Below are 27,218 nucleotides of genomic sequence, written 5' to 3' on the forward strand. Positions count from 1 at the left end.
TGGTGATTGGGTTGCTATGTGGAGGTGGTGTGGTTGAGAGGGTGGTTGTTGTGTAGATGGGTGTATTGGGTTTTCTCTATGGTACTTGATCACTGGTTGAGAGAGAGGAAGGGAGACAGAAATTAGAGAGAGAATAAAATATATTTTATTATATAATTTATATTATTTTAATGTGTTATATTGTAAAATAAAAATTAGAATGTTGGGAGTATTTTAAATTGATATGGTATAATTGATAAAGTAGCTTTTGAGATAGTAAAATAAAATAGGATAAAAAAATGAGATGCGAATACTCTTAGAAGAAGAAGAAGAAGATGATGATAATGATGATGATGAAGAAGAGCCATAAAGGAAATGGATGAGCTTGAACAGTGAGCTTAGAGATTCATAAAATTGCAAGTTTGACTGAAAACCTTAAAAAAAAAGAAAAAAAAAAACCCTCTTGGTTGACGCGTATGGAAGTAGGTGTTTGTAACATGTAGTAAGAGTGAGAAGATGGGTCAAGAATTCATTTTCTATGACTCATCAATTAATTTGTTTTGTCAGAGTTAGTGGCCAAAGTGGCCCTCCGACTATAAATTGTTGGGATGAGCAAGAATGTCTTTTCAATGCTTTTTCTCTTCCCCAGGCCTTTCCACGCGATTTTTTTATCTTTTTTTTTTTAATCAAAAAATAAAAGGAAAACACTTGGAAACGAGAAGGGCCACTTGTACAAGGAATCGAATATAAATTAAACGTCCACAATTTCACAATTTATTAAAATAGCCTACCGTGAGCTGTGGGGTAAAAAATTGAAAAAGTGATAATTTGATGTAAAAAATGTGAACAAGTTTTTGTCCTACCTAGTTCCATTGAAGTATGTTGTAAAATTGAGTATAAATATAAAATTAAACGTTGGTCTCTCTATAAGTCATTATTTATAAATAATACTTTTAAAAAAAAATTACCAAATAAATTCTTATGAAACGACTCTAGGAAAAATAGCCTTGTTTGTAACTTGACTTTCTAAAAGTTGATTTCTATGCAAGTTTTAAAAGGATCTATTTGGTAAAATTATCCTTTTTTAATAAAAAAAAAATACTTTATTATGCAATTTTAGCCCCTCTATATCTTATTATGGCCGTTCAAAATACATTTTATTTCAAGATGCTATAAAATAAAGGAAAAGTTGCTCCTCAAAAAAAAAAAAAAAATAAATAAAGTAAAAGTTTGTTTATAGTCAATGTCTATAACTCCCACTAAAAAACAATTAATATATCTATATATTTTAAAAATTCTTATTATTAGATTGCATGTTTTTTAAGTTTTTAACACTCATGTCAATCATATATTATTTATTATTTTATTTGAACAATAATTATTTTTGATACAAAATAGAAATTCTATACTACTCTAATCTAAGTGTATATGTGTATGAAACTCACTTCTAAAAAACTTGAACCTCAGCCCTTGCCTCCACACCCCACAAGCTCTTTGCCTCCACACCCCCCAAGACTCTTGCCCCACATCCCATAAACACTTATACTTGTGGAGTGACGACCGCACCAAGGGTGCGCGATGGTAATAATATATATATTTTTTAATGTTAAAAGTACAACTTTTTTAAAAAAAAAAAAATTTATAAATGCATGTTGTAGTGAATGTGATTGGTACTAGTTCAACAAAATAATAAATAAGTATTCAAATTTTTTTTTTTTGTTTTTTTGTGATTGGTAATGTGGGGGCTGGTTAATCAATAATTATTAAAACCGTGTTAACTGGGCCTGTGGCCCATCCGAGGACGTAAAAACTGTCCGAGGAGGCCCATATCAGATTATAAGGGTAACCAAATGAAAAGAAGAGTAGATATCACATGAGGTGAGTTCAGTATTCGTCCGAGGACAAAATCCTTCTCGGCAATATGTGTCCGAGGACGACTTGAACACTATATTGTTACAAACACACTTCAGAGTTACATTATCACTAAAGGTGGGACATGGAACCAAGGGTAAGAAAGAAAAGGTAAACCAATATCTTTAACAACAGCTACCTCCGCATTAATTGCCTCTCAACCAACTCTCTGACCGCATTAATGTGAAAGTGATGCCTGAACAGTGATGAAGCAGCCTTACAGCTGCTCGTTGGAGGTTCTAGAAGGTGTTGGATGGGACAGGAAGGGATCCCCCGAACCCAACCTACACATGTGTGGTGAAGATGACACCAAAAGGGCAGTATATAACATGGAAGAATGCATTGAGAAAAGGGGATCGGAACTTCTAAATGAGTAGTACTTAGAAGAAAACCTTATGAAATAAAGAACTTAACTTGTTTCAAGGAAAAATTGATCATTATATTGGTGTTAATCCATCTATAAACGTTAAGTTTAATCGTTTTTCTTTCGGAGTTAATCTAGTTCTTTGACATCCATACTCTACAAATTTATTGTTTGGACCTTTAACATTCAAACCCAATACAAATTTGGGATCGTTACAAATTGAGTCCTTACAGGTAATTTGCAAGATTATACTCTACTCTTTTTGTTTTTCCCCCTCTTTCTTTGCCACTTTCTTCTTCTGTTTTCTTTGACTATCAAACCCAACTTTTGCTTTTTTTTTTTCTTTTTTTTTCACGTGGACTCCATCTGTGTAGACCATATGCATAGGAAAATACCTAGAAGCTATCCAAAAACCCCACACCCAAAAAAAAAAAAAAATGAAAACATCGGGAATAAAAAAAGAAAAGAAAAGGAAAACAAGGGTGCGCAGTAGTTGTAATATTTTTTTTTAAAATGTTAAAAGTACAACCATTTTTTTAAAATTTATATACGTATGTTGTAGTGAATGTGATTGGTACTAGTTCAACAAGATAATAAATAAGTATTTCATTTTTTTTTTTTTGTGATCGGTAATTTGTAAGATTATGCCTTTTGTTCTTTCCCCCCTTTTTCTTTGTCACTTTCTTCTTCTGTTTTTATTTACTATCAATCCCAACTTTTGCTACTTTTTTTATTGACGTGGGCTCCATTTGTGTAGGCCATATGTATAGGAAAATACCTAGAAGCTATCCAAAGACCGCCCCCCCCCCCAACAAAAAAAAAAAAAAAAAAGGAAAGGAAAACACTGGGAATAAAAGAAGAAAAGAAAAGGAAAACAGGGATGCGGTGGTAATAATAATTTTTTTAAATGTTAAAAGTACAATCATTTTAAAAAAAAATTTTATAAATATATGTTGTAATGAATGTGATTGGTATTAGTTCAACAAGATAATAAATAAGTAGTAATTTTTTTTTTTTTTTGATTGGTAATGTGTAAGATTATGCTCTACTCTTTTTGTTTTTTCCCCCTTTTTCTTTGTCACTTTCTTCTTCTGTTTTCTTTGACTATCAAACCCAACTTTTGCTACTTTTTTTCACGTAGGCTCCATCTGTGTACACCTTATGCATAGGAAAATATCTAGAAGCTATCCAAAAACCCCACCAAAAAATAAAAAGAAAGAAAAGGAAAACACCGGGAAATGGAGGGCCACTTGCACACTCAATTTTGTATGAGGAGCCTCATCCTCATCTTTTCTTTTTTCTTTTTGTAAGGGAAATGTTAACACCCAGTCTATTAAGGATGATTTATTGTGGGATCTATCTAATAAAAAATTGGTATAAATTGATGAAATGACTGAAAATAGTACTGAAGTGGTAAGTGAAACTCAAAAAGTTGTCTTTATTGGCTCAACAACTTATAGAATTGGTAAAAAAATCTAACAAAAAATTGACTTTATTGACATAAAGTTATTTTTTACGGTGCCCGTTAATGCTACCATTTTTATAAAGTTTGATACTCTTTCGAGTCGGTTTGTAAGGATTTCGTCTCTTTAATATATGCGTTTGTTTGGCCAAAAAAATTTTTTGGAACACTCAATTTTACAAAGAAGTGATAAATTCTTGTAAAAAGTTCACTTCTTTATAAAAGTTGTAAACAGAATGTCTCTACCATTTCATTTATAGTCAACCATTTAATCATTTTATAAAATTGAGTATACAATTGAAATTGAAAGTATTCTTGGATTTATTTGAGTGAATTATTTGTGAATAGTGATCCCTTTATTATTGTGCCCATTCAAAATACAAATTATTTTAGGATGTTATAAAATAAAAATAAAATGCATCACTTGAGAATTTCAGTCATCCACATTATCGCTATAATTTCTTCAATACAAGATTTTAAAATTGAATACAGGTTATTTGCTTAGCCTTTACAATGAAGGCTCTCTCATTTTAAAATTACACATGACTAGTTCTCAAGATGATGGTGATGGCAATTGAGAGTAGATGCAGTTATGCTGCAGTGCCAATATGTGAGTTGATCTTAATATGATAAGTAGCCTGTAGATAAGATAACATATTGAATTATATTAAGGAGAATTTAATTATATTCATTGAAGTGGTTTTCCTTTATATTTCCAATAATTTTCCCTTAATTTAATTAATTTAAGGAGAATATCATAAGAACAAATATGTCAGATATATATGTTGTATTCTCCTAGGCCCTTGCCATGTCTAGGTCCTATATTTTAAAGATTTGCCTAATTACTTCTTGATATCAAATCATATTGGTATCTAATGTCCATGACACTATGGTATGACACTATGGTAAGAATACATAGGTTGACTCAGTAAAATCAGTGTCTTCTACTATGGTTAGGGACTCACATGTTATAGGAAAATTATTGGGTGCTTCCGAAACACGATGACACAATGCCCATTCTTCTCACATTCATGGTAAATCTTATTATAGAAACAGCAATGACAATGAATTAACAATCATTATAGAACAAATAAGAAAGATTAAAAATTTTGAAAAATTTTGCTGCCAAAAGCAATTATGTTTTGCTTCTACTGAATTTTTTTGACAGGTACCTCTACTGAAATTTAGAACTTTAGTTTTTCTACATCTAAATAAGGTTAAATGGAAGACCAATTTGTGTGCAGACACAATACAGAATACAACAAAGGACGAAGTTCCACAATTTTCAATCTTCCAAACAACACCTTAAACACTATACTTAGTTTAAAATCTCTTAATTAAATTAACACTATATGTTTTCTACAAATTCACCTGAATAAAAGCAGAATACAAAAACTTTATAAAACTCTAGCTGCACTTCCTGCATTTCTCTATACATTTCAACTCCAATTCCAATTCGTTGTTTTGTCACTGGATCCTGAAATGCAAGCAACTTTAAAAGTCAACATTTCAACGTAAAAAAACATGAGAATGCAGTTCAATGTAGAGCAATATACAAGCAAGAAACTCAAAGAAGTTAACTAATTATATTACAACAACTTATTATTATAATTTAGTGAAAGCAATTGTTAAACCTGAAAGAAAAATGTCAAAAACACAAAAAACACTCATCTCTGTACAGTTAACTGGATATTGTATAGCTTCAGTATGTAAGCATCTAAAATTGGAGCTTAGTTCATGAAGTAACTGCAACAATCATCAACTATCCATCAAATTTTAATTATTTCACAATCCTACAGCGTTAATTAGTGATGCAAGCAGCTGTAAAAGCATTTGGATTTGCTAGATATTGCTAATTGCAACAACAAGAGGTGGTAAATGTGATCAAGACATAACTTGATACCTGCAAATATCATCATCTGTGACACTTGGAAGTATTCTAGCAACAAAAACTCAAGAACAACACTTGGAAGTACCATTTCTTCCTTTGGAAAACAGTGAGTTAATGTTCTGTGGACAAGTAAATAAGAGACAGCTCTTTCTCATGAAAATATAATAAATTTCAATTTCAAAAGATTATCCCACGAAACTACAAAATCATCTTGGGAAAATAATCACAAGGCAAAAGCCAACTACATACGCCATGGTGTGAATAAGTATTAGTATATTAACTATATCATCATCCAAGCCAAACAGCTAGAGCTGTATAATACAATATAAAATCAAAAAATGCAAACAAAATATCTCTTTACCATAAAATCCATTAAAAGATATGGGAAAAGCTATCTTGATAATTTTATTAGTATTTTTAGCAATAAACAACCAATGAATTATGTTGTAATTACCCATTCTATCATGCCATAAGGAAACATATCAATGTAGATGATAATCACTTGGGACAGGATTCAGCATAGAAACATACTGAGCTTATACAATATTTTCAATCTATTGTAAAAAGCAGGTTGGCTTTCTGGCCAAGAGCGGTGCACTTACTGCTGAAATTTTATATGGACTTCATAGGTCTTGGTACTATTTTTATTCGTTTATGCTGTTTTCTTCTCCTTTTAAGTTATACTTTCCTTTGTTTCTTATTGTATCCAAAATGGAGGTCCACTCAAGGCTAGCTTTTCTTTAGCATTGTATCTTTTATACTCTCTTTTGAATAAATTCTGTGTCATATACTTATATATTGCAACATTAAAATATAAATAGAGAAAGTTCTCTAGCAAGAAGTAACTTGTTCGTCATTATAACAAATTGGTCATTATTGATACCTATGAGCCAGCATCAAGAGAATGGAGAGAGAAACTCAAGCTTCTCACAATATATCTGCATAGTGGAAGTGAAGACAAATAGGCAATACTTCATCCACGTAGATATAACTCTAGAAATTAAATTACAAAAACCAAGGAACGTGATTTACAATTATTTGAATTATAACCAATTAATTTTCAATTTCAAAGCAGCTATAGCTTTTGTCTACCAGCTGCCTAAGAGTTTTTTTTCCTCTCTTTTTTCTTTTTGTAGCTTATAAACATAAGTTACACATAAAAAAAGCAAACTTGGGAACAAAACAACAGACCAATCAAGTTTAAACACATATGTATTGATTTAGAGTAATGCAAAGATAATTTAGTACAAAACCAAGGTCATAGGTTCTTTACTCTTACGCAAATCAAATGGTTGGCTATTTCAGACTGTAATTGTGCTATGAGCAGATGATTATGGCAAGCTTTGTTGCATATGGTATACAGGTGAAATGTATTTTGGCTTTTAACATCAATTTGTATTATATACATATTTTCATCTAATAACACAAGTACTATCGAGAATTGGCTACCAAATAAATCTTAATTAAATTATATAAATCTTCTTAATATTATATATAATCATAGTGTTACTCATAAAAATCTCTCTTAGTTAGAGACATTTCTAGATTTCTGCTTCCAACACCTTATGTTAGTTGGATCAATACTGGGTAATGGCCAATACACAAAAAAAATAAAAATAAAAATAAATAGAAAAGAGATTTATATGCATAAGAAACCACATACCCATATCACAAACCCCAACATACAAGCAACCAACAAATAAGAGCAAACTAATTTTACCGCATAATTATTTTATTTAAAAACAAAACACAAAAAGGGGCACAACTCTAGTATATTAAAAAAGTAATTTTACAAAGGATGAGCCAAGAAAAGAATTTTGCTGCATTCAAAACAAAAATAACTGCAAAGAGACCCAAAAAGTGGGGGGCGGATGGGAGAAATTTTTAAGGATATTGATGCTTACTTCCATCTTATGGAATTAATGAATGACAATTGACTAGCGACAAACAATTTTAAAATATACACCAACTCATTGGAATTGATAGACAAAGAATTCTCTCTACATGTACGCATCAATTTTAATAGAACTCAAAGAAATATGCAATATTTTTTTGGATCCAAAAGGACGAAACTTAAACAAATACAATTAATCACATTTTGCTGACTGAGGCAAGACAGATAAAAGATCCATCATTTGACATGTCCAATCATCCAAATATAAACAGTCTATATGCTGTCTTTTTTTTCTTTATAAAATTTAATCACGAAACAATGGGAACTTAAAGCTGTAAAGCTAAAGATTTGGAACGCAATATAGTAGGTACCACCTCAAGATGGTAATCAATTTGAAGAAAAGAATTCTTTTAAGCTAGGAACAAATCTTGCCTTTGAGTAGCAACTTGAACCTCAAGTATCCTTTCATTATGGGTATCTTCAGCTACAAGAATTTTTTGACAGCATGAATATCAGATAATATAATTGGAAATAATGCTCAACCTACACTGATTAAATTTAATTATCTAGCAGCTCAATACCTAAGGATCTTCTGAAGTGCTAAATGGGACAAAGCCAAATCCATGAGAACATCTTGTTTGGCAATTTTGCTACCATAGCAGAAACCAATTAGTCACCAAGCTGCAGAAACCCACCATCTAATATACAGAAAATCTGGAAAATCTGATCCATGAAAGAAACTAGAAACTAACAGTCAAACAATAATTGCTCATCAAACCAATGCCTGTAAAATATTAGTTTCCAACTCACTGAAGTAGGTAGGAATTTAGGTAATCATCAACCTATAATTCTCATTTGTATGGAATAATTTTACCAAAACTAAGTAAATTTAAGTTCTTGCATGAACAGGGGACGACCATTGAACGTAGAAACCAAAAAGTACAGTATCCGTAAGCAAAAAATTTATAATAGAAAAAATCATGTACAGGAATTGTTCACAGTACCTTCATAACCAATATTACATTTTCCAATTCACCAAACTTATTCATGTACTGCCTAAATCCTTCCCAGAACCTGTAAAAAACCACATCAAGAAAAGGATATATTATTAACAAGAAGAGCATGTCCTACAGTTTGAAGATACACATACTACAAATTTTTGGATTTCACTCGTCATAACATCTAGGCTTAGAAATAACGAAGGAGAATGGCACATAAAAAGAAATTCAAGTATATGCCAATGAATAGTGTGTGTATATATATATATATATGCATCTACCAAGATCAGTGAAAGGAGGCAAGATGGTGACAAACAAAAAATTCAGAGAAGAAAGTTTATTAGCCTTCTGGATTTGCCAAAGCTACCATTTTTCCCTGGTATTTCTCACACTCAGAGTCATCTTGTGTGCTTAAAATCCCAATCAAATTTCCCAAACTTGGCATGAATCTTTCAATAATATTAGGAAGTTATACCGTCTTTGGGTAAGGTAGGTTATTAGAGCTACCTTCTTCACTAGCCTATTTAGATTTCTGCGTAATAAGTAAGAATATTCCATTATCTGATCTCCAAGTGAAGCCAGGGAATCCTGTGCAATAGGGCTGTTGTGTTTCGTGCTACATTTGTTATGCCTATTGAGGATGCTGGTGTAATTGTATTTGATGTCCTAGTAAGAGTCAAGATATAATTAGGACAAGCTAGGATTTGTGACGAGAATTTTGTTCTTCTTTGAATTTGTTTGTATCATGTCTAGTTATTCTATTGTTGATACAAGTATGTTGTGTGTGGCTTTGTGCTGCATCTTTTCTTAATAACTTATTATTTTCATCCAAACAAAGGATAACTAGGTACAATATCATATAAGCATGCAACTTTTGGAAAATTGATTGACAAGAAACTTAAATAGAGGAAATACTTAAATTTGGTATAAATTTCTGCTAACTGTTAAAGTATTCATCCTCAGAAATTTTGAAAAAAGAAAAGAAAAAGAGGCAATGCTAATATGAGTTGAAGATACCGATGGGAAAGTCAAATCACAAAGATTAGAGGAAATAAATGAGCTATTTTAAATAAATCTTTGACAGAGGACTAGAGGGTGGATGACACATCAATACCTTAGAAATAAAGAGCTCAAAACTAATGAAGGTAGCAGTGCAAGTGGAGGGAGGTTATTCTACAACTCATTTTCCCTTGTCTTTAAGCATGCAATCGACGGTATTCTCTTTCAGGTTGAAATATCTCATCACAATTTCTAATTCTATTGGGTCTTGCTTCACCATTACAATTTTGCTTATTTCTTTCTCTTTTATCAAACATCAATTGACAAATGAGACCCCAATTATCTGATAAAAAGGCCATGTAGTGATAAAGCCCACACTTCTGCCCTGTCAAGCTTGGGCAACAGCTAGCAATTGAAGCTTCAATGCAACTGTATTGATTCAACCAATCTGGAAGTGATCCACATATTATATAGGAGAGCCAGGTCAATTCACCTGGATGGAACAACATGACATTGGTTTCTAAATGACAAATAAGACAAGGAGAAGTTTCTAATTCCAAATTTTCAAGGATGGTAGCTGGATGCTCATAGACTGAAAAAGAGTGCATATATAAAGGACGGTCAGCGCACAAAGCTTCCACTTTTTATGGAGTTTGGAAGAAGTCATTCTAGGCAGCCTTAACACAACTAATGACATTCAATTGATAGCAGAGAATCCATCTAGTGCAAATTTTAAAGAAAAAAAATCAATATTATTGCTTTATTTTACTAACTCAACATAGCTAACCTGTCATACAAACACACATATCAGGAGTTCACAACACTTACACTTCATTTCTAGGATCAAATTTTCAATGAAAACAAAAAATAATGGAATTAGTTGAGTCTCTTATCTTGGTACCCAGAAAAACAAGAAGGCCTGCATCAAAAGGAGCCCAATTTAACTTTTACAGGCCCAATTTCAGGGAAAACTCAGCACAAACTCCAAATACCTAAAAGCATAATTTCCACATATTTCTAAACAAGAAAACAGCACAAAATCAGCAAAATTCGTCACTACCTCGGAGATCATCAACAATATAATAGAAAGAATAATTGGTCAGGTTTCAACTTCGGAAAATTTCAAAGTCCAAGTGTATATGTTGTACTACAAGACCAATCATATAAGGGCTACAATCCCACACACATATCTGGGAGCAAAATCCTTTCCAAGTTTTTCAGCATATAAGGTGAATTTCATTGCTAGAATAACAACCAAATTACTTTTAGCATATGAGACCAAGTTGCATAGGTTTAATTATTAATTAATTGACTCTTTACTTCTTCTTTTTTGATAGGTAATTAATTGACTCTTTACTTCACATACACACATAAAAATATAAGATAGGTTCAAGCTACACTTTTTTACCTAGCGTAACTCTACAAGAGTTTAACATTTTTTAAAACATAGATTTTCATGAAATCTAATGGTGAAAAAAAAAAACACTACTAGTCATGTCATTAAACGAGCTCCTTGCCAGCAATATCTTTTATTTCCAAAATTTAATACATTCTCTCTCTAATACTGAAAGTTATCACCTTCTCTATCTAAGCTCACCTCCTCCTCCTCCTCCTCCTCCCTCTCCATTGCTTTTGTTGAGTGCCGACAACTTGGTTGTGCTGGCCATAAAACCAGTTGTCTCTAGCATAAAGTAAACCTATGGCCTTCAATTTCGATGCCACCAGGGCAGGGAAGATCAAAAAGTGTAGGGAAGCTAAGCATCTATAAATGTATGAGATAGTTAGGGTTTATAAATGGGTTTTCAAGGCACTGGGTTTAGATTGGTTAACTATCCATGCATTTGGATGTCATTATTGTATCAAAAACGGGCTTTTGAGTGTTGGAGGTGTAAATGATGAGAATGTAAAGAGAATAACACAATATTTACATGGAAAACCCTTTTGCATGAACAAGAAGAGTGAAAAGCCACAGGTGATGCAGGGAATCCTCTACCTCTAGCAACTAGTATTACCGATATTGGAAAAAGATAAACAATGAACAGTATCTCACAATGATGAACTGTGTTCTTTATGGAGGTTAATCCCTCTCTCCTCTATAAGCGAAAGGAGGAGGTGGACCCCTTACAAATGTTGAATCCTTATTGGCTGTGAATACAATACAAAATGTATGCACAATCAGCCATCAAGCAATAGTTCCACACAAACTTCTTAATGTTGCCCAGAATTTTAATGAGCACGTCTAGAAGCCACTTGAGTATATGTCATTCCTCACTTATCCTTTAGTCCATGACTACAAGAAGAAAAGGGAATTGTATCCTTTGCATAAGCTCAGAAATCTGGCATTCTTCCCCAAAACAGTGAAGAAAATACACCGAATCTGATCTGTCACAACCTCTACTAGCCACTAAATTCAATTATATCATACATATATGTGTTTGTATGTATGTAGCCACAAGTGATGTACTAAAATGAATTACCAGATACAGTTGGAAAAGGATTGCTCTTCAAATCATTTCTGTAATGGTCAATATTATCAACTAGATACTAGGATATGTGAACAGCATCCAGAAAAAATAAACATATGAAATTCCCTAAGTTGTGTCTATACTTTCGACTTTGCTTTTGTTAGAGAATCCATGTTGTGAATGTCAAACCAAATAATATCCTCAAAAATTTTGAATTTTCATGCAGTAGAAGTAAAAGCCACCATATTATGAGATGAAAAAAATATATTGCCTTTGACACTAGAAAGCAAGAGAAAAAAAAAAAATTAAGAGTTCAAAAGGATTAATTACCGAAGCTGTTAGTTGCAAATCAGTCTTGTTGATGCTAAGCATATAGGAAGACGTTTGGATTAAAAAAAACCCCCCACGTCCTTTTCTTTGGCATTCCAATCATAAGTAAATCCTTTCAACAATCTGCATCTATCATGAGCAATAAAGAAAGTGTATCATTTTCCACAAAAGCTCTTTGAACTTAGCTGATGCATATAGTATAAAGGGGAAATTGATAAAGTGGCAGATGTATATCAACACCCAAATTCTGCCAGCAACCCAGCTGGATATGGATATGTTGGATGGGACCATCTCAAAGCACTGTACTGGTTACCAAGCTGTATCTATACACACCTTAAAGGTAGTAGTATGCAATTGCGATGTTAGCTTGCTTGTCTCTTCCATTACCCATTATAATATTAGCAACTTGCTTTCCTAAAGAGATGTCAGATCCTACCCTGATATTTCAACACCCCAGCTGTGAAAAATCCAGCAAAGAGAAAGGAAATCTTTGCACATTGGCTTCACCAGTAGTCACCACATGAGCAGATCCCATTCTTGAAGTGATGAAATCGCTTCACATCCCTCACAACAATCTCTCTGTTCACAATTTTCGTAATGAACTTGGTTGCTTCATGGCAATCCCCACACACCCTAAGGTTCTTTATGATCAGTAATCTGGTTCCAGGCCCTGTGTTTAAGAGACCAAAAGCAATAGCAAGCCTCTCACTGTGATTACATAACATTTTTTCTTTGACTTCCTCATCAAGGGAATGCAACACAAATTCAGTCTTTGGGACATATCCAATAGCCCTCATTTCATGATCCAACTTATCCAAAAGTTGCATCATATTCTCATATTGATGGTGGCTCTTATCTTCCATAAGAAAAGCATGAAGTTTTCCTTTCACTTCCACTACACTATAACCTGGCACTTTCTTCATCCCCGTATTTTTCATGATTTTTCTAACACTAGCTACATCATCCCACTTCCTCGCCTTTGCATAGTAGTTTGAGACCAAAGAATAAATTCCCAAGTCATCTGGATTTAACTCAAGAACCTTCTTTGCAGCCATCTCTCCAATCAACAACTTGCCATTTTTGCAGCAACCTGCCAGGAGAGCAACCCAAACAGCAAGCCCCGATTCAGCATTCATGGAATCTATTAGCTCGCAAGCCTCTTCAACTCGACCTGCACGAGCCAAAAGATCAACCATACAAACATAATGCTTTTCCGTTGGAGGGACCTTATATTCACTAACCATACGATTAAACCAGTATTGACCTTCTTCCACAAGACCTGAGTGACTGAAGGCCGAGAGAAGGGAAGAAAAAGTGGCATGATCTGGTTTTAGATTTGTTTTTGTCATCTCTAGGAAGAGAGACAGAGCTTCTTTTCCATGCCCATGAATTCCATAGCTGGTTATCATTGCATTCCAAGAGACTGAGTCTTTGGAGTTCATCTGATCAAAGAGAGTGCGTGCCCAAGAAAGGGCTCCACATTTTGAATACATGTCAATCACTGCAGTACCTAAAACTCTATCAAAATCAAGCCTTCTCACAATATATCCGTGTATAGATTTACCCAATTTCAAAAACCCAACTTGGGTACATGCTAGAAGTGCACTTACAAGAGACACTAAATCTGGTCTGTATCCACAAACCTGCATCTCCACCAATAAATCAAGTGCATTCCCTGCAAAACCATTTTGAGCAAAGCCAGATATCAGTGCACCCCAAGATATGACATTCTTACAAGGCATATTCTTGAAAACATGACAAGCAAGCTTCAAATGTCCATTCTTGGCATACATATCCACGAGGCTAGTTTGAACTACAACATCCATAGGAAGATCTTTCCTGATCAAATACCCATGAACAGAAAGACCCAATTTTAAGTCCCCAAGATTTGCACAAGCCTGTGTCAACCCCACCATCACAACCCCATCTCCTTCCATTCCCTCCTTTTGCATTCGCCTATACATATCAACCGCTTCAATTGGCCGCCCACTCTGCGCAAACCCACTTATCATAGTTGTCCAACAGACAAGATCCCTTCTCAGCATCCTATCAAAGACCACGATTGCTTCATCCATCTTCCCACACTTTGCATACAAATTCAAAACAGAAGATCCAACAAACACATCAAACTCAAACCCACAATCCATCGCTCTACGCCAAATTTCCTCCCCTGTTTTCAAATCCAACAACCTCGTGCACGCCTTGAGGGCCACCGTGAAAGTTGAGCTATCGGGTCTAACACCTTCCAAAATCATTTGACGATATAAATTCAGAACTTCAACTGGGTACTCTATACGCGAATACGCAATGATCATGGCATTCCATGCACCTACGCCTCTTTGAGGCAATACATCAAACACTTTTCGGGCAGATTTAATGTCGCCTATATTTGCGTAGGACGCGATGAGTCCACCATTGGAGCTTCCATGCTTGAAGAGGCCGGTCAAGAGCATGAGAGCATGGGTTTTAGATATTGATGCTTTGTCTTTACAGGCTAAGAGGAGAGGTCTAAGACGATTTGGGCATGGAATGAAATGCATGTATGTATACGAAGCTGATTTTCTTAACTCCATATTATTACTGTAGAGTTTTAGATTATAGCCGTGGGTAGAAGGACAATAGAAGAAATTCAAACTCATTATTGTTATAATTTTGTAATTACATTCTTCTCCTTGAGGTCGGTCTAAAGAAACGACACTTCACGGTTTAGAGTGAAAAACCGAAAAAGCAATCTCTTGAGATGTGGAGGAATAACATTCCAGCCCAAACTTGAAGTGGAAAAACACTTTTTTGAGTTCATTCCTTGAAGTTTGAATAAATTAACACTCTTTATGGTTAAGACTTTCATAATAACCTCTTAACTAAAGTTTAAACATAGTTAGTAAAAAATAATTAATAAATTTAGAATAAAATATAAAATTTATCAAGCACTAAAATACTTGCAACAACAAATCTCTCCATAATTCGTTGTAAAAAGAAAATATAATAATAATAAGCAAAAAATTCACACTTAATATTTTAATATACACTTTAATTAAAAATTTAAAACATTACATTTTAATTACAAAAAATAAGATCATTTAGGAAACTTGCCTTGCCCTTAAGCAAATGGCAAGTTAGTACACAACATTTTTAATATCAATTTAATAAAATTTGGCTAATTGGATGTTAATGTGGAAAAATGTTTTTTCCTTCAAGTTTAGGGTAGAATGTCATTTTCTAAAATCTCAAGGAAGTGAAGTATAATTACCCCTAATTTTTTTAAAACAAAATATTAATTGTAACCAAACTAATCAATTTTTTTTTAATATAGATAGTGATAGAATATGAATTTATGATGTCACTTCTCAATAATTTTTTTAAAGGATAAATTCTATTAACATATTATGAGATTTGAGCTAATGCCAACTAAGTCCAAAACTTTTCAAAACTAACCAATTTGGTCTAGATAAGCTATTTCCAAATGAACACATGTCCATTTGGAAACAACTTATCTAACTTTTTGTTGGAAGTGTGTTAAAATATAATTATACCTTGAAAAAGTAATAAAAAAAATTGAAATTTTAAAAAATTGTACATAAAAATTAAAAGTTGAGCTTATAAAATAATGCCAAACAGATACATGTCAATATAACATTTAGTTTTTTGTGGAGGTGCTATTTGAACTAAGGTTCCTTATTAAAGGATATTTAATAGTAATAAACTTTACTAATTAAAATAACTAGAACCCATCAAAATAATTTGTCTACTAAAGAATTGGAATTGACAAAAAGTTATGAAACCAGGTTTTATTTTCCTTCCAATAATTTTATGTTTATATAACTTTTGACATTTATAAAATGATTTTTTTTTTTTTAAGTATGACACTTTCTTATACTGTGTTTGTTTCAACATTAAAGTTTTATTGAAAATGGTTCATTTTTTCAAATAGCATTTTTTTTAGAAAATTATCTCATTTTCCAATATTTGGTATGCAACTTTTTTATTTATATTTTTTGTATAATTTAAAACATGTACACACACACATATATAATTGACAAGGGAATATATTTTCAATAAGTATAAATAACCATAACTTTTAATTGTTTACTCTTTTTGCTAGCATACCAATTGTCTACTATGATTAACTACAAGTTTTCAATATTATTCAAAATTATGTATAATATATCATCTCTGCATAATGTATTTGCTAACAAATGCAATTTCCTTAAACAATTATCATTCATTATATAACAATATTATCAATTTACTATAAATATTGTTCTATGTAAAAGCAATTTAGAGCCATATAGGTACTATGTATAAAATTTTCGTCTTTTACTTCATTCATTCTTCTTTTTTATTTTTTATTTTTTGCACTTTTATGTGCGAAAAAGAAGTAACTTCTGCCTAGAATTCATCAAACCGAAAATTTCTTAGAGAAAAAAAAAAATCAAGCTTGAAACTCAAAGCAAAGAATTGAGATTTGGTAAAGAGGAATGAAATAATTACCGCTGCAAATCTTCTCCTTCTTCTCCTTTTCAAGTTGAAGCCATTGACCGATCAGTGAGGAGGGAAAAATCTAATCAGAGAATTTTGTTATAGAGGGGAAAAGAAACATGGAGAAAAGAGAGACAGCTAGAGAGAGAGAGAGAAAGATCTATGGGAAGAGGAGAGATTAGAGTTAGTAACAGTGAGGGTGTAAGGACTGAGGAGAGAAAAGCAAAGGGAAGAGAGAAAAAGTGAGAGAGCTTACCATGAGAGAGAGAAAGCACCAAAAAATTATATTTCCCGCAGCTATAGATGAAGATAATATTTATTAGAGATGCAAAGCGTAAGAGAGGGATTGTTTTCCAAAAAAAAAATTTTGGAAAAAAAACTATAGAAAATAAGCCTTATTTTTATTACTGTTTTCTATTGACCATTTTTTTTTTTTTTTTTTGGTGCTACCAAATACTGAAAAATATGAAAAATTATCTTTACAGAAGGTTTTCCAACAAAACAAACAGAGCGTAAGAGTGAAAATAAAATGAAGGAATTGATTGCTTCAAGTAAATCAAGGGATTTGAAATTTGTAATAATTATATATATACATATATATATATATATATATATATATATATATAATATGTTTACATGTAATAAATTGATCGATGATCTTTTTTCAAATTTTGTAAAAGGAAAATATGAAAGCGGTCTAAACTCTAAAATTCCTAGAAAACTAATTAAATATATAGTGTGGGGCCTGAAGTTTGGAATCCCGGCCCACTTCACTAAGCCTAAGCCGAGGAGCCTTATTGCCGAGGAAGTATGATGAGAACCCCTTAATGGCTCAAGAATGTAGCCGAGGATAACCTCACGCTCAACGCCTCACAAAACGCCCGAAGGAAAGGACAAAATCAATACAAGAGCAGTACAAGCAAGAAAGCTGCCAACACCCTAACGTGGAGCCCAGCACCTGACAAGCCCATACCCCATACCATGCTATCCAGTTTTTCCCAACCACTCTGACGTGAGGATTGATAAGACAAGTAACCACCCCAAAGAAGGAGAAACTGACACGTAGATGAAGAAAGGGAAATGAATACTAGTATAAAAGGGAAAAGAGAGCTAAAAAGAAGGGGGCCGGAAGAAGGAGGAGAGAAAAGAGGAAGGTTGGTGAGAAGGTAATGTTCCTCGGAGCAAGTCCGAGGAGCCAAACCTCTCAAACCCCACCAAGGTAAGGCTCAGCTATGCAGTCCAAGCATACCTTTGTATGATTTCTCATTAAACCAGGACCAAGCCCCTGCCCAGTGTCCAAGGGCATGCCTTTCCAAACCCGTTCTCTACAAATCATATTGTTTGGGCCCTTTACATACGAGCCCAAGGTCATTCCCGGGCCGTTAAAAATCGTGTCCCTACATATAGAATAAAATTATATAACACTAAATATAGAGCATAAAATTAATTTAAAGATAATTTATAAATCTACATTTGTTTATTCTCTTCAAAATTTTCCAAAGTTTAAGAAGAATAAATGACAATAATGAATGCAATTTACACATAAAAACTATTATAAAATAAAATAAATACATTTAAGTTTATATTTCTACATTTAAAATTTTTATTTCCAAAATATATTTCTCCATCTAACTCTAAGGCCTAAGCACCCTAGATAATATATAAACCCATAATTCTACTTGATTTTAGAAAATTTTAGTTCTTTCTCCCTCTAAACATAGCTGTCATTGGAGAACAACAAATTACATTGGTAAAATTATATGGAACAACAAATTTTCAAATTTAAATTATCAAAAAGTGTAAATAAATGTTTTTTTTAATGGGTATTTTAGGAAATTTGACTTAAATATAATAGTATTCCACACTTTATCATAAGTTACCATCGAACACCACCGCACACCCATGGTGTGATGGCCACTTCACAAGTATAAGTGCTTGTCGGGTGTGGGGGGATAAAGACCGATGTTCAAGTCTCTAGAAGGGAGCTTCACACACATATACACTTAGATTAGGTTAGAGTAGAATTTCTATCTTGTATCCAAAAATTAAGTTACCACCAAACGAATGAATAGGAATAATTATTCCATTCCAGCTCTGTCTATTCATTGTAATTCTTATTCCTATTACAATGTAAAGAACATTACAATGTACCAAACATGCCCTTAGTGGCGTTCCATATGCATTAGATTGTTTTAGTTGATTGGATCAAATAGTTCGTTTCTTCTTGCTACAAGTAGGAGTGTCCAACCCACATGCAAACCCAATCCTCCCGCCCAACCCGACTAGACCTGATGTCACCTGTTCTAACTACTTCAGTAGCCAACTACAAGTCTCAACCCTCAAAAACTTGATGCCATTGGGTCAACTGTGGGTGGACCTTTAAAACCCGAGCAACCAAACCCAACCAAAAATACAAAAATTCTAGCAATTTCTCAAGCTTTTTAGCAACTTTTCCACCTAGATATGTGGATTTCAATGATCATCATAGCTAGGCATAGTGGAGAAACTACATTCAACAAAAATTCATTAGATCCAACGAGTTCTCCGTACGATTTGGCGAAAAACTCTTTGGATCTGACAAGATCTCTACTAGATCTGGCGAGATCTTGCCACCCCTCCTCATTTTTCCTACGATTTTCACCTTCTCTTGAAATTGACCACTACCCAAGGCTTACCCGAATCCTATCAACCTAATACCCTTACAGGTTGGTTGTATGTTTGGTAGTTCCCCACCCAATCTGATCAAGTCAGTTGTGGGTTGGTCACAAACCTGTTGTATATATAGGTATATACATGGATATGTTGTAATAATGATATTTAAGTTTGGAGAATATTGTTTCATAAAGTTGAAAAAGTCAAAATTCAAGTTCTGGATTTTTCTAAGTATAATTCGAAATTCAGTATGTTCGATCAGTCAAAGATTTTGCTCTATCGATCGAAGTGATGAGAAAAATAATCCTGGAGTCTCTGCCTGATTCGATAGGTGTTTGATTCCTATTCAATCGATCGAAAAAAGCCTTCGATCAATGCTCGATTCCTCTCGATCGATTGAGACTTGTAAAACTAAATTTTCTGCAGAATTTTCTAGTAACTGTTTTGAATGGTTGAAAATATTTCAAGCCTTGTGAATAGTTTTAAGAAACATTTCAACTCTCCATATATGCCTTTTGATGAAATATAACCCTATAGGAATAAATAGTGGTTTATGTTCACTTGATAAGATATCCTTTCTCTCCCAAAAAAGTTAGTTAGAAAAGAAACACAAAAAATCCTGTAGTCGTTCTCCAGAATTGTTATCTATAGAACTCAACAATTTAGTTGTATCTTGGGGACAAGTTTGCGATAGCCCTTTAGCAAGAAGAGTGTGGGGGCAAATATTGTCTAAGAATAACAATTTGTGATTCCAAGTTATCTATTTTTTGTTTGTCTTTTGTGCTAATCTTGTTTTTTCACTATTACTTCATGTATTATCCCCAACAAAACCCAACTGAACTGATTCGTGGATAGACTTAGCTACAAGAAGCTAAAAAATCTCAAATAGTTTAATTTACAATGAGAACCAATAAACTAAACTTACATTTGGCATCTAGAGTAGTTTACATTTCCCTTCTAGGATATTTTAGTAATTGCAAAAACCACTACTAGTGAAAACTATACTAGCAAAAACAACGAAAACTATGAGTATTTGGCCATCAACCTACCACAACTCTTCTATTTTGTCCAGGCTTAAGGTTCGTTGTGAGTATATATATGATACTAAGCATAGAAATTGATGAAATTAGTGAAAAATATACTTGAAATTTACAAAATGAAACTCTATTGATGCAACCCAATTATACAGGATGTTTTCTATGAGAAGAGGAGAAGAATCAAAAAAGGCTTAACAAAATTTAAATTATGATTTTTTATTTTTCCACACAATCATCTTAAACATTTTGACGCCCATATCACATCAGGTTCACAACTCACAAACATATTTATATCCTCTTAAACATTTTAAGTTATCTGTTTCGAAAAAAACATGTGAATTTTTGGAACCACAACATTTTATTTTTTGAAACTTGGAACCACAACATGATTGGTTTATAGTCTCTAAAAAGCCAACAAAGAATGATAAATATAAAATAAAATAAAAGATAAAAATACAACACTAATTCACCATGAAAATCCTGATTAATTTAATAGTAGTGATAGAATTTTGAATTTTCTATCTAATTAAGGGAAAATGGTTGAATATTTCGAAAGTACCATAAATGCGTACTCTTCTTTTTCACATGAATTATGAGTCCTACCATAAATTTAATTAGTGAAACTCAAAATTATGTGAGAGAGAAAAGTATGCATTTATGGTACTCTAAGAGTACCCAATAATTACCCTTAATTAAGAATGAAATAATCTTTTAATCTTATCATGTGGTCAAGTACATAATAATAAACGGGGACCAACTCCAAGAATTCAATTGCTGCTCCTTTCATGACCAACCACAGTTAAGCTGTCAATCAATATCTAGGTCAAAAGTCAAAACTCTAATTTACATCACATGACATTACCGATTTTGCCCCCTAATTCAAATAATGACTTTTTTGGAATAAAAATACTGGCTTAAATGAGAGTAGAATTACCTTTTTATTTGTTTGTTGGGTCCGGTTAATGTGTGCCCTTAAGACACATATTAATAAATCTATTTTAAAAAAAATTTTATTGGAAATTGAAAAAGTTGTCAAAACTTTTTCAATTCTTAATAAACTTTTTCCAAAATTGGTTTATTATTATGTGTTCTTAGGGTACACTTTAGTAAAAAACCTTGGTTTTTTCATACCATACATGTAAAACTACCACTTTACCCTTTGCATCTTTTCTTCAAATTAAATTATCCAATGGGCATTCATGTCAAGAACTTTATAATTTAACTAGCACCCCATGGTATTTTTAATAAAAATGTCCATGGTTTAAACATCACCTCTCTCAATTATCAAATTATCAACCAAAAAAAAGTATCTACAACTATAAAGCAAAAGATTCATCACTTATCCAAAAAATAATATATATAGTCTTCATTCTATATATTTGTATCCCATCGTCAATGACCATTAAGTTAAATGGTACTTTTGATTTTTTCAAACAAAACGAGTCAAGTTCAAATAATTTATTTTCTACTTAAAATAGGCGTATATATATATATAAATGTTAAGGATAATGGATTATGATATTTACAATAAATTTTATACCAATAACATTATAAATTACTTCCTAAAAAAATTATTGTAAGGACACAATTCTCTTGGCGGCCCAATAAGGATGTTGGGCTTGCGCATGAAAGATCCCTCACAATATGATTTGTAGAGAGTGGGCTTGAAAAGCTAGCCGCTGGTCACGGGGCGGTGCCCGATCTTGGTTTTAGAGGAATTCATGTAGAAAAAAGGAGTTGGGCTTGAACATTTAAGCCCTAAGACGTCGCACCCTATGGGATGGGACTCCTCGGAGTTGATCCGAGGACCATTGAGGCCTTACCCCGGTTATCCAACGACGGACTTTCTTCAGTGAAGTCCGGTGTTGTTGAGATGTTCTCCCCCATGTGATCTTTCTTTTTCGGAGGTGGGATGGGATCCCCCTTTAGATTTACTTACTTTCTTCTTTTATACTCGTCCGTGTTGATTGTCCTTCGTCCACGTGTAGGGTCAATCTATACAAGACTGATATTTGTCCCATCAGTCTAATCCCAGAATTGTTGGGTATGGTTGATAAGGCTGCAGAGTACGGCTCTGTCATGTGTTGGGTCTTATCTGGAAGGGTAGTAAGGATAATTTCCCCAAGATATTTTGGATCTCCTTACAAATTCGTCCCTATACCAGTTTTACCCCTTTATTCCGGTGGGATTCAGGATCTGCCGAGGACTGAACCGTCCTCGGCTGCCTCCCAAAAATTGTTTTGTGCTCTGTATTGTAGAGCTTGGGCCATAGCTCTCCTCGGATTGGGCCTTCGGATTTTCCAGGAGCAATTGGGCTTGGCCCTTAAATTATTGGGCCCCACAATAGCCCCTCAAAACCCTTCTATCCGACTTCCGGGTTGGAAAGGAGGGTTTTGGCAAACCCGGGCCCTTAATATGGCTTGTTTAGTTCAACCCCGCATTTATGTGAACGGTTTTTCACCTATCCAGGAAGTTAGCCGGTTTTCAAGAGATTCCGTTTAATCTGCTCGTGATCTACTCCTGCCGCTTGGCTGTCCCAGACGCGCCCTTAATGAATCCTCTTTACGAGGCTCATTTATGTCCGGCGGCTCATCTGATAAGGTGGGGAAATGGAACGGACGCCTCTTTTTTCTTCAGATTCCTTTGGGAAACTTGAATGCATTTAATACCCTCCGTTTTGCCCTTCTTATAAGAAGGCAAGCAGGAGGCCATCACTTTCGTGCAGACTCCTCTCCTTCCTTCTGAGATTTGAAACCCGTAGCCTCCTTTAGCGCCTGCTTAGCCCGTTTGTTATACACCATATCAGTACACGCCTACCATAACGAACGATGAAGGAACCATGCCCCTCCTCAAAACACCATGTTCCGATAAAGCTTGAAATGGCTCGATCGGGGCAAGGGTGGCGCAGACTTAAGATCTGTCCCGCCTCTCTTTCAGCCAAAATCCGAAGCAGGGGCTCGTCATGTCGAATTCTCGGCGTGACTGAGTCGAGAACACCCAATATCAGCACCACTCGGCTCCTCACGAGCGTACCTAACATGGCACCAGTGTGTTAGGAGTCAGGGCTGAGGCAGGGGCGAAGTGCTTCTGCTTCTCCCTCTCTTTGTTCACTGGTGCCCTCCTCCGTCTTCCTCTTATAGTCTTCCCAGCACCAGTTCCGCCCTGGTGCTGTCCTTCTCCCTCTTTTGCTCCTCTCTTTGTCTTTTCATTTCTCCCACTCTTCTTCTCCTCCTTCTCTTACTCATGTCCTCCATCTTCTTCATTCATCTCCTCCATTTTCTTCATTGATTTCTTCCTTACTATTTCCTTCTTCTTCGTTCTTTTTTTTCTTTGAAGTGAGTTCTTCTCTTAGTATGAGCAACAATGAGGCAGAGATTGGAGAGACTTTGAAGACAAGTTTAAAAGGCGCTTGACCGTTTGCTTATCTGTACTGTGGATGTTAGTATTGCTTCGGCAACCCCTCTTTTGTATAGGCTTGTTGAAGCCCCTTTTTGTACATTGTAATGATTTTTCATATTAATAAAAGTTGTTTCTATTTCATTTTGCATGTTTTGTCTCTGTTTTATAAATTTGTAAGCGCCGCTCGGCACAATAATATAGCATCTAAATCAATGACGACTAAGACCAAAATACTTAATAATAAAAAGATGTTGCCATAACTTTAATGGAAGTGCTTGGCATAATAAGGCAGACCAATAAAAAGTAATACTTACCCCCTTGGCTTAGGTCCGAGGACCATGCAAGGCCTTGGTTCTGTCCAAAACTTGTAATAATAATAATTTCTTGTACTTGGTTTCCCCATAGGCTTGAGTCCGAGGACCATACAAGGCCTTGGTTCTGTCCAAAACTTGTAATAATAATTTTTTGTACTTGGTTTCCCCATAGGCTTGAGTCCGAGGACCATACAAGGCCTTGGTTCTGTCCAAAACTTTATGCCCTCCCTTTTTCTTTTTGCACCTGTCTTTCCTCAGGTGTCTCATAAGTTGCCGAGCAGGAAGTTGTCCTCGGTAACGGTTATCCCTTGGTGTGGGCCATAGTCCGTGGGCTTCCATGCAGAACGGGCCTGGGCCGCGAATTTATTAGGCCCACAGATTTAGAGGCATTTCCGTAGTCTTTGGTCACGCGGTACTTTTTGGCGTCCCAGTATTCGAGGTGCGCCTTTACGAGGCTCCTTTAATCTCAGGGTTGCAGACGGCATTGGAAATCGAGCCGGAGACATTTTGTCTGTAGCGTTCCTTGGGACGCTGCGTGAATTCAATGCCATCACCTCATCTTTTAAATAAATAGGAGAGAAAGTTGCTTTACCTTCGCACGAATTCTTCAGTCTCCTCTCTTAGTACATCATGTTTGAGGCGAGGATTGGGGCAAAGGAGCTCTCTCCGCCACGAAAGCGCCGTGTCTTCCTGAGACTCCAGATAGTGAGGTACGGGCCAAGGAGGCGTAGACTCAAGAGAATATTTCAGTTCGAGAGAGGGGAAAGGATGTTTCTCCCTCTTTTAGTCAAAATCCGAAGCAGGTTCTGGTCATGCCAGATTTTTGGTATGTCAGAAGAAGGAATTTCCGCCATCAGCGTCGTCTGCCTTGTAGTAGGCAAATTTTTGCGGGGGCTCCCCAACTTCTGGCTCCCTGCACCCTTTCTGTAGATGGTGTTAGCCTGAGGTCAGGTTCCCTGCACCTTTTCTTCGCCGGTGCAGGCCCCAAGTTCGGTTCTTTGGCTGCCTGAGTTATGGGCATATAGAAGCGTCGAGGAATAGTTTCCTTAGACGTCATCTTGGAACAGTAGCCAACCTCTCATCTGCGCCTTTTTTCTTCGGCTTTTCTTCATTCTATTGTCTTTTTTCTCTTTTCACTTGCATAGTTAGTTGTAATGTAAGCTTGTTTTAACTTTTCACTGTACACTGTATTGCTCTTTTGTCTTAATAAAAGATAAATTTATTTCTTTTATATATGCTTTTCTTCTCTGCAACAACTACTTTGCGCATGAATATTAAATGTAAGCTTGCCCTTAATGATGTTCTGGGCGGAAGAACACTTTAATACAAACCCTTATTAGTTTAAACTCGCAAATATTACGAAGTATAACAATGGTAATCCTCAATAGATTGAATTCATGGAACTAACCGAGATAGCTGCTGAGCGCTGCGTGATGCACGCTAGACGAATATCCGAGAGAGCAGCCGAGCAGCGATGGACTTGGATCGTGCCCTTGGGGTAACATACTGTGCCGTATCGTATCAGCCCCTTTGGCATTGGGGATCTGAGGGTAGACCGGGGAACCCGTGCAATTAAAGGATTGACCCAACTGTTAACGAGAAGTTCTCTTCGGATGGATTTTGAGGTTTATATGCCACAGTAGTTTCTTTCTTTCTTTTTTTTTTTTTTTTTTTTTTTTGTTGGTTTCCCCATAGGCTTGAGTCCGAGGACCATGCAAGGCCTCGGTTCTGTCCAAAACCATGTACTTGGTTTCCCCATAGGCTTGAGTCCGTGGACCATGGCCTTGGTTCTGTCCAAAACTTATGATCTTTTATGTACTTGGTTTCCCCATAGGCTTGAGTCCGAGGACCATACAAGGCCTTGGTTCTGTCCAAAACTTATGATCTTTTATAACTTGGTTTCCCCATGATCTTTTATGTACTTGGTTTCCCCATAGGCTTGAGTCCGTGGACCATACAAGGCCTTGGTTCTGTCCAAAACTTATGATCTTTTATGTACTTGGTTTCCCCATAGGCTTGAGTCCGAGGACCATACAAGGCCTTGGTTCTGTCCAAAACTTATGATCTTTTATGTACTTGGTTTCCCCATAGGCTTGAGTCCGTGGACCATACAAGGCCTTGGTTCTGTCCAAAACTTATGATCTTTTATGTACTTGGTTTCCCCATAGGCTTGAGTCCGTGGACCATACAAGGCCTTGGTTCTGTCCAAAACTTATGATCTTTTATGTACTTGGTTTCCCCATAGGCTTGAGTCCGAGGACCATGCAAGGCCTTGGTTCTGTCCAAAACTTATGATCTTTTATGTACTTGGTTTCCCCATAGGCTTGAGTCCGAGGACCATGCAAGGCCTTGGTTCTGTCCAAAACTTATGATCTTTTATGTACTTGGTTTCCCCATAGGCTTGAGTCCGTGGACCATGCAAGGCCTTGGTTCTGTCCAAAACTTATGATCTTTTATGTACTTGGTTTCCCCATAGGCTTGAGTCCGAGGACCATACAAGGCCTTGGTTCTGTCCAAAACTTATGATCTTTTATGTACTTGGTTTCCCCATAGGCTTGAGTCCGTGGACCATACAAGGCCTTGGTTCTGTCCAAAACTTATGATCTTTTATGTACTTGGTTTCCCCATAGGCTTGAGTCCGTGGACCATACAAGGCCTTGGTTCTGTCCAAAACTTATAAGATTTTCTTTTTTTTTTTACTTGATTTATTTTTTCGACCATAAGCCCCTACACCAGGGCGGGGAGAGTTGGCTCGAGGCTGGAAGCCCCTAGAGATGCTCGCGCCCTTAGTACTGCGAGGCGTAGCCCCTAGCAGAAGTTTTCGTCGGAGCGACAACTATATGTCGCCGGAGACGGAGGAGATCCCCGAAATTTCTGCTTGCCAATGAGTTGATTCCACCGCCACCTGCGCCAACGCGCAAGCTTTCCCCACAGACGGCGCCAATTGTAAGGACACAATTCTCTTGGCGGCCCAATAAGGATGTTGGGCTTGCGCATGAAAGATCCCTCACAATATGATTTGTAGAGAGTGGGCTTGAAAAGCT

The 27,218-nt window shown here is 35.2% G+C and overlaps 1 protein-coding gene across 1 annotated transcript; it reads right to left on the reverse strand.

The window, feature by feature from the left end:
- Positions 1 to 4,867: 4,867 nt before the first annotated feature.
- LOC115958869 (putative pentatricopeptide repeat-containing protein At3g25060, mitochondrial) lies at positions 4,868 to 15,016 on the reverse strand. Its single transcript, XM_031077128.1, has 5 exons — positions 12,534 to 15,016; positions 12,294 to 12,422; positions 8,083 to 8,575; positions 7,876 to 7,985; positions 4,868 to 5,193 (listed from the first exon to the last, which is right to left on the reverse strand). The coding sequence occupies exon 1, from the start codon at positions 14,930 to 14,932 to the stop codon at positions 12,797 to 12,799; it is 2,136 nt and encodes a 711-aa protein (XP_030932988.1). The 5' UTR covers positions 14,933 to 15,016; the 3' UTR covers positions 4,868 to 5,193; positions 7,876 to 7,985; positions 8,083 to 8,575; positions 12,294 to 12,422; positions 12,534 to 12,796.
- Positions 15,017 to 27,218: the final 12,202 nt, after the last annotated feature.

Source organism: Quercus lobata, chromosome 9 (assembly GCF_001633185.2).
Source record: "Quercus lobata isolate SW786 chromosome 9, ValleyOak3.0 Primary Assembly, whole genome shotgun sequence".
In the NCBI taxonomy this organism is placed as follows: domain Eukaryota; kingdom Viridiplantae; phylum Streptophyta; class Magnoliopsida; order Fagales; family Fagaceae; genus Quercus; species Quercus lobata.

What these genes read in the sequence shown, in the direction of transcription:
- LOC115958869 (XM_031077128.1), bottom strand. Translation starts at nt 14,932, where the DNA reads ATGAGTTTGAATTTCTTCTATTGTCCTTCTACCCACGGCTATAATCTA.